General features: G+C 35.3%; 1 protein-coding gene across 1 annotated transcript; it reads right to left on the minus strand.

Annotated features, from left to right (window-relative positions):
- Nucleotides 1–5,386: 5,386 nt before the first annotated feature.
- Nucleotides 5,387–8,414, minus strand: LOC104532950 (RIB43A-like with coiled-coils protein 2). The gene is made up of 3 exons (XM_010178296.1): nucleotides 8,171–8,414; nucleotides 6,463–6,629; nucleotides 5,387–5,524 (listed from the first exon to the last, which is right to left on the minus strand). Exons 1-3 carry the CDS (start codon nucleotides 8,351–8,353, stop codon nucleotides 5,443–5,445), a joined length of 432 nt encoding a protein of 143 aa, XP_010176598.1. The 5' UTR covers nucleotides 8,354–8,414; the 3' UTR covers nucleotides 5,387–5,442.
- Between the last annotated feature and the right edge of the window lie 500 nt (nucleotides 8,415–8,914).

Here is an 8,914-nt window from a genome sequence, read left to right on the forward strand (position 1 = left end):
ACGAGTTGTAAGGTTTGATTCCGCAGATCATACTGGTGTAGTAAAAAGATGGTGAGAAGAGCTGCACGAGAACTTAATGATACTGAGTGATGGGGAGACAAAATGGTAGGTGAAGTTTGACACAAAAAACCCAAAATGATGCATAGAAAAAAAAATCCTAATTTTATAAATATTTTTGTGGCCCTGACCTAGATGATACCACTGAGGAAAAAGACCTCTGAGTTACAGTATGGAGTTCTATGAAAATGCATCTCATTACTCAACTGGCGAAGAAAACAAAACAGATGTTGGGATTGTATGGAAATATACATAATATATACTAAGGAAAATATGGAGTAAACCAGAAAATATCATTACACACTCTTCTGACCTCCTCATCTCAAAAAGGTTACATAGTAATATTTTTAAAAGTACAGAAATTGGTACCAAGGACTGAGAAATCCATGTGACAGGTTTTTAACGAGGAATAACTGAACCAACTAAGGATTCTTTAGCATAGAAATAGGGAAGATTAAATGGTGATGTGACAGAGATCTAAAAATCTGTGAAGAATACAGGGAACAGCTGCTCACCTTTTAAAAATATTTTCATAAAAAGATTAACAAGAACCAAACAAAGTTTGAGGATGTCAAGTTCAAAAACAAACAAACAAAAAGGTACAGAGACTGCAAGAAATCATCCTGGATGCTAAATTTATGTGGGTTCAAGAAGTGTAAGGCTTTTCTATCACAGTTACTAATTGAAGAAACAACCACCTATAGCTCTGGAAGTCCCCGACACAGTTTGCTGGAAATTAATAGTCCTCCATCAAAGAGAGGACTATGACTTGGTACTTATTTGGTTACATTTCTTAGTCCTCTTTAAGGAAAGGAATGGAAGAAGGGTAACCCTACACAGAATTTCAGACTCATTTGCTCACACCAACTACTATCATTTCAAAGACTTAACTATGCACTTTGCGCTATGCCACAAATAGTGAGATACACTGGAAAATACACCTCACTGACATATGTAATTAGCTAGTCCGTGTTCCAGTGAAACACAAAAAGATTTATACCAAACCAATTCAAACATTAAACTACAAATATAACCAAACCCACTGATCGCCATGAGAATCTTTTATACTAACTAAGAATTTCCTTGGTTTAGACCTTTGCTCCAGATTTAGGACAGAGAAATTCCCCACAGCAGGGAGCAAGGTCATTTAACATACATTGATGGCTTCTACAACAGCCAGAGTAATTTTGTGTTTTCTTTCCCTGAATCACCTGATTCAAGAGCACCTCAAGAGCATCAGGGACTTGCATTTTTCCAAGGTGCATGTAAATTCTATCAATATCACTTTCACTCTTTACCCCTTTACCTGCCCATTTATGTTCATCTGTAGATCCAATCTTTTTTTTTTTTTTTTTGCTACATGAATCTTGCTTACAGCAAAACTAAAACCAAATACAATAGTATGAGTAAAATTATATTAAGAGATCTAGGCAGTGACCTGCTCATGAAAGTTAGTATTTGCCTTTTCAGTATGGAAATACTACTGCCAATATTTAATATTCGATGTTTAACATGTGATGTTACAGAAGTATAAACTTTGAAAATTAAAAGCAAGTAGATACTGTTAAAAGTACGTCCCGGATGTAACTCAGGAATTACACAGCAATATTCGAATAAAGCAGATGAGAGAATTAATAGACCAGGCAGGGAATAATCATTAACCCTGGGAGCATTAGCCTGGGCAAATATCGCTTTCATTAACATCCATGAATTTAAGAGTATTAGAACCCTTTTTTTAAAAAAAAAATAAAAGTCTCTATAAAAAGATCAATCTCATGCTAGTCTCTCTTCAGAGGAGGCAATAAAAGTTCATCTATAACATAATATACAATATTCAAAGAAATCTAGCTTAATATGAAAATGCCTCTAATAAGAAGTTATTTACTCTTCAATAGCCCTTCTAGGAAAAAGTGAAAAGCTTTTGTGCATACACGGCATGAAACCATTAAAAATATGAGTCTAGAAAATACCAAGAAAAAGTAGAATAATGGACTTAGTTCAACCATTGTAACTTCTTTTTAAAACTTTAAATACATACATTTTCCCAGATTATTAATCCAAGGTAAGTATCAGTAGTGTGGAAAACTGTGCTAAAAGTAAAATTCAAAAAAATTAAAACAGAAATTTAAACATGATAGGTACTGATCATCATTTTCCTCCCTGAAATCAGATCCTAGCACATACATCTTATGCAAATTACTTCAGTAATGCTCCATGAAGACCATTTAACACGTGGACAATTTTGTAGTACCTGCATCTAATTAATTAGGCTAATTGTAAGGACAGTAACAGGAACTTATTAGTGTTAGGAACTTCTTATGCAGTACTCACAGGTTGTTTGTTTTTTTTTTTAATGGAAAAGATATATATTTTTTCTTTATAAAGAGATAGTTGATAGCCCTCAACTTCCAACAGTTCTGATTTGTACTTATTCCATGTAGCTGCCCATATCCTCATACAGAAGATAATGCCTTTTTCACTGCTGTATTTATTAGAAATATCTACAAACAGCACAAAGAAAAGATTACCTCAGTAATGGAAAACAACAAACATTTTAAAACAGCACTTACAATCAGCTAATGCTCTTTTAATACATCTTGTATACTTGTTTCAATATTCAGCAGTAAAAGTTAAGAGATCATTTCAAAAGCTGAAGATACCAGTCCACACCTTGTTTGTTATAGAGCCGTATGGGATTGAGAATTTCCTGCACCTCAACCGGTTATTTTCACCTACTCAGTCGAGATATGTCTACTAAAAACATAGCTTGTTTCTGTGCAAAATAAAATAAGTTGGTATAAAATATCAACAACAACTAATCAGACATTTTTCACTTTACATTAAGCATGTTCTCTACAACTTGATTGTGCTTCTTTTTTCATATCTAAAAGATATTTCAGTTTTTGTATTCTGAAACAACAGGTGGAATGCAGCATGGTTGTTCTTGCAAATATGACTGATGATGCTGAAAGTTTTCCAGGGAATTTAGTGATGCCTTATCCTACACAATTATTGAATTGTTGGAGCTTTCTTATTTGAATTGTATCTAAAGGCTTATTCATAGTATAACTGAGAAACCTATCTTTTTTGTAACTTCATATAAAAAGTTTTCAAGCAAGTGAGTAGGTAAATACAAAAAGGCTTTAATCATATAATCCTTCCTTAAGGAAGCTCAAATGTCAGCTGACCAGGTCCAGTACATTTTAGTTAAACTGTACAGCTGTCATAAAGTGTGTAAACACCCACTTGTACAAGTTGGACAAATTAAGACAACTTCATGAACTTTTCAACACTTTCTTTATTCATTTTTCTGTCAGTAACTAAAACTTCAGTTAAAAAAAAAAAAAAAAAAAGAAGTCAGAGAAGTCAGAGCCCGAGATATTAAACACAGATCAAAACCAACTTTAGTTAAATGAAAACTAGTATAGACAGCCTATTGTTTTATCCTCCCACCCCATTTGATGGCCTTTCTATTCTAAGATAAGAACCTGCACTCCTGAGATTGCCAACTGAATACAGTACTTGGTAATACTACAAAGACATCCAGACATGTGAATCCCAGTCTGACAAATAAATACATCTTCAAATGCTATTACATTAGAATCTCTTGAATATCAGCCCTTCTTAATTCTTTGTATTCCAGCTCATCTTTAATGCTTCAAGTGTGATCCCCTCTCAGCTTTATCTTCCAACTTTTCTGAATAGCACATTCTTTAGTTCTTGTATTCCAGCCATGCTGCTTTTCTACCAAGTTTCTATCTATACTGCAATTAGTTATAGTTGTATTAATATACTAAAATTGGGACTTATCTTTTTGCTATGGGTTATCCTGTCCCAAGACACTTCCTTACCCATTTTTATATTCTTCTTACTTGATTTTCTTCCTCCTTTCCATCTAGAGGGATTAATATGATTGTCTTTCCCAAACTCCTGTTGTTATTACCTGGTTCAAAATGGCAATTAGTCATATCATCTGATCCCACAGGGCCACTATTTCAGCTGAGCAAACAGACCTGTTATAAAACAGTTCCCTTTCAAGGAATGCAAACAGACCTGTTTGAACAGTCCCATTTCAAGGAATGCTTCCTTCAGACATCTCAAAATCCTCCTGATAATATCTATCTTGAGAACCATGCATTCTTCATTATTTTCACAAAGATAAGAATAACTCATTAGAGTTTACCTCAGCCTCAGTTTCTTTAAACATCCTTCCTACTTAGCTTGATGTAGTCATCTTCAATCTGTTTCACCAGAATTCAGAGTTATCACTTATCCTGATACAAAGAACAATCGTCAGACTCCATGCCAATATCATAATGATCTTTTTGCCCCAACTTTACATTCCAGATTCTGGCAAGCTACGTATACTTATTTCAAGATCTATTCTCAGAAACGACCTATTTTTATTAAGGGTTCACAATCTTAGAGGTCATGGATGTTTAGCTGGATCTCTCATCTCTCTTTCATTCTTTCTTCTGTTTTAGATCATTAAGTCTTCTAAACCTTTTTCCAGTGCTCTGTATATAATCTCTTTCCATTTCTAGTTATCTCTATCATCCATTTCTCTTGTGCAGTTAATTTCTTAATTGCTTCTCCACATTTTTTTCCTATGTGTTTCACTTTCATTTTTCAAGTATTATTGACTGGCTCTTCCATTGCTAAGTCAATTATTTTACCATAAAGACAGGAAGCAAACTGAAGCTGAGATTTTTCTCCCTGATTTTGTTTGGTGCATGCCTGCTTTCCTCCCTCCTCCTCCATTACATCTGTAAATTGTCCCTACACCCTCCTTTAGAGGCACGCTGCCCTTAAATTTTCTCTATTATTTCTAATGAATGACGGTGTATGTAGGAACACTTCCCCCTGTACTTTTCCCCACTTACTACAGCACACATTCCATTTGTGTCATGTCTCAATGCTATAATCATCTCAGTAACTATCAAAATCTTCTCTTCTTATTCCTACTATTCAGGAAATAAAAGCATATGTCTGACCAACTTGTCTATTTCCTCATCTTTGCTTGCTTTTGTGTCTGCCCTGCTTTTTTTGCTTTTAAAAAAAACCCCAAAAAAACAAAAAAACAGAAACCACAAACAAATACAAAACTTTCTGCCTAGGTCATGTTTCTTCCCTCTTATAGTATCTGTTAATTGTGCATCACTTGTTATTTATGTCAGGCAACATTCCCCTCTGATCAAGCTGTGTGAAGTAGCATTGTATTTTAAATTGTGATTCCTTTCCAGAAACTGATTTCTAAAGGCATGTATAATGTAAATATTACAATCTGAATATAACTTTGAACAGGATAGGGAACACGATTGCTCAATTAAAAAATTTAATATGACTACATACTTCCATATATTTCAGGTTGATTTATTCACAATGTCATCGGCTGGTTGTATTAAACTGCGCGTAATACTGGCCTGTTGGGAAATTTGAATATTCTTCTTCTTTAAGATAAATGTTTCTATCAAGAAATAAAAAAAAAAAATACAGTTAGTAAATGTTTTCATTATAGTATAGAAATAACCTGAGAAACCTAAAGAAGATGTAATGCAAAATCACTCATAAATGCTCATAAAATTAGGAATTAGTCGAAATGGAATTTAATATAGCTAGATTTTTTTCTCCAAAATGTATGCCACGTCTCAATATAGCAAACTTTTTTTTATCCCAAAATAACCTTGCAAAATCTCACAGTGAAAAACTAAATTAACACAATTCTTAATTTTTGCTTTCATAATAGGAAAGCATCATGTACTGGAAATTCTTTCACAAAATTTATGCATGCATTAAAAAAAAAAAAGAAAAAAAAAAAGACTGGAAGAATAAAACACTGAATCACTTGGCTTCATTTTTTTTTTCCTTCACATATTAACTTATTCCTTTCCCATTAGAGCAAAAAAGACCTGTCCACCAAGACATGTTAGCTAAAGAACCATCTAGTTTCGTCATACATACTGGAAAAGCTCTGTTTGTGCCATTAGCTTAACTCTGAGCTATCAGAAACTGGAAGTTCTACTGATACCCATCCTTTTTTGTTTCAGAAAACTAAGGTAAATTAAAGAAAGATGTACAGTTTACACGTGATAATATCATTTTCTGCATAGTTAATTGTATTTATTCTCTATTTTGCTATCTATAGAAATGGTCTGTTGACAGTGGAACATTTTTAAGTATTCCAGCTACTAATTCATATATGTAAGTCAGTAATAATCATAACCTACTCTGGGAAGATTGTATAAATAGTACTGAAAAAAACCACGCTGAATTACTAATTTTTTAAAAGTGTAAAGTTCTAACCAGTGTATTAAAAAAAGTAATAACAATACCAGTAAAAATCTCTTTGAAAGCCAAGCTATTGTGTTAATGGTAAAGAGTTTTACTTGAAAAGAAGAAACTTACTTTGATTTCTGCTCCTGAGATAGCTCTGCGTTTATGTTATCTAAAGCTTGGCGGCGCTCACGATCCTGTCGCTGTTGATGCCGCTCTAAAATCAACTGCGCTCTTGCAGCCTGTATGCTTTGCCTGTCCCATTCAGCATCTCTTTGGCGTTCTTCCTCTTTCAGTCCCTACAGGAGTGGAAAAAAAGCTTAATTTTTTCTTTGTTCAAAGATGAAACAGTACATATAAAGTCTGATTGGTAAATTCACCCAAACAAACTTGCTTGCCTTTACTGAACACTAGGGTAGCATTTGAAATAGGGAGGAAAAGAAAGCACTTCCAAACTAGGGAGGAGGCCACGCATTAGGCAGAAGCAATATACCACAGATGAGACAGCCATCCTTTTCCAGGGATGAACACATACTCCTACCTCTGTACAAGGTAAGAAAATAAGGACCTGCTGCCTAGCAGAAGTAAGTTAATCAGTATATCACTATTTCTCTCTGATATATCAGCTCTCTCTAAAAACCCAGAGCAGCGAGACAGACTTTTTTTTTTTAAGTTCTTGTTAGCAAGAGTTGTAACTTCTCAAGGTCAGAAGTTAGTAGACATCAGTATGGCTCATAATGCAGCTAACTCAGTGTAATAACTGAGCCACCAACACCAGATGAGTAGACCCAAACTGGTTTTTCCTCTGCCCTTGTTATACTACCACTTCTTCACTTCCTGTCTGACATCACATTGATCTGATTCAAGACACTAGTCCTGCAAAAAACTCACTTTTCTTGGTGGGGCTCATTTTCTGCCAGCTTAACTCCTTGGAATGGGTTCATTTAAGGGTAATAGGAGAGCCAGGAAAATGAAAATTCTATCTTCAGCTTTAATAGTAGATAGATAGTAGTAGATAAAACACAATGTAGCAAACGGTATTGTGGGGATTGAAAAATAAAATTTAACAGGTATTCATTAGCTGCTCTGAATCCAGCCTCTGCACTGAATGAGGTAAGTAGCTTCCTACTTTGCAATATCTAGACCTGTACACTCATGACTGCACAGGAAGGACAGATCTCTTCATTTCAACTGCCTGCCCATACACCTTTAGAGCAGCAATTATGAGCAATATTTAGTTGTTCTATTGTAATTCTATCCCAGAGCACAGCTCACAGTTGTGTGGGATAGTAGAAAGGAAATTCTGTTGCATTCATGAACTATGAAATATGCAAGAGCAGGATGACTGGACCTGCTCTATTTGTCTTGCTCGAGTATCCTTGAACATGAGAACACGGCTGTGGCCTACCCTGCATTGACCCTCAGCTCCTGGTTCTTCCCCCAAGGAGCAGCCCACTCCTGCTCATCCCTTCCAGGAAGCTCGTGCAGTCTCAAGTCCTAAACTGCACCACAAAGCTAGGGTCTTGGGCTGTGCAGGACCTTGCTCCTCAGCTGGGCCATGATGGACTATGCTCCAAGATCTCCCAGGCCCCTTGGCACTGGGCTGCACAGCAGTCTTCGTCCCAGCAGGGCCCCAGGCCACTCCTGCTACTCCATGACATTTCCCAGCTGCTTAAAAGACACCGTTCAGTTTGATTGATTAAAGTTTGGGTAAAATTTAGGTCAATGGAAAACACAATCTTATAATGGGACATGCAGGGCAAATAATATTTTCTTCTACAAACATTGTCTATAATATTATTACAGTCAGAACAGAAAATATGCACATAAGGTTAAATACCAGTTTCTCCAGAACTTGTTGCTGTTGAGAGTAACGGATTGCCATCAGCTGCTCCTGATTCATTCCCTTCCATCGATCTGTGATCACACGATGTCTACCAAAGGAACTGACTGCTTGTTCAGGGTTTTCAGAAAGTAAATCTCCTTGAAGGAGGCTGGAAATTTCATCCATGTCATCTTTCATTTTTTTATACTTTTCCAACTTCTTTCTCTCAACTACTTCAGCAGCCTAAATTCAGTGAAAGGAAAGAACTGGTAGTTTTTCCAAGAGAAAAAATTAACCAAGGGACACAAGAAAGTTAGCACATCATAACAGATTTCTTTCCAACTTGTATACAGTCATCAACAGCATCACATGTGAATACTATGATCATGGTCCTATTGGCTAAGATTAAAAAAATTTAACAGTATACATTTCCTTAAAGATGTCAGATCACATACAGGAAGTAATCTGGAGAAAAATAATTTTGTTTTATAAGAAAAGCCAGAATTAAATAAAAAAATAATTTCACATTTATCCACAAACAAACACAAGTTGATATTTGTAGGCCAGACACAATATGGCAGAAGTTTAAGATAAAAATTTACAATCTTTAATCACTATCCTTGATATATATCACATATTAAATCTAGGTGGAAAGCATGGTCAAGCACTCAAACAAACAAACAAACAAACAGACAGGTGATGCCTATGTTAAGCTTGAAGATGCCACTTTGAATCTGTTCCCTTTGCACAAAATGCAAA

Source organism: Antrostomus carolinensis, unplaced genomic scaffold (genome assembly GCF_000700745.2).
Source record: "Antrostomus carolinensis isolate BGI_N321 unplaced genomic scaffold, ASM70074v2 scaffold15251, whole genome shotgun sequence".
NCBI classification, from domain to species: domain Eukaryota; kingdom Metazoa; phylum Chordata; class Aves; order Caprimulgiformes; family Caprimulgidae; genus Antrostomus; species Antrostomus carolinensis.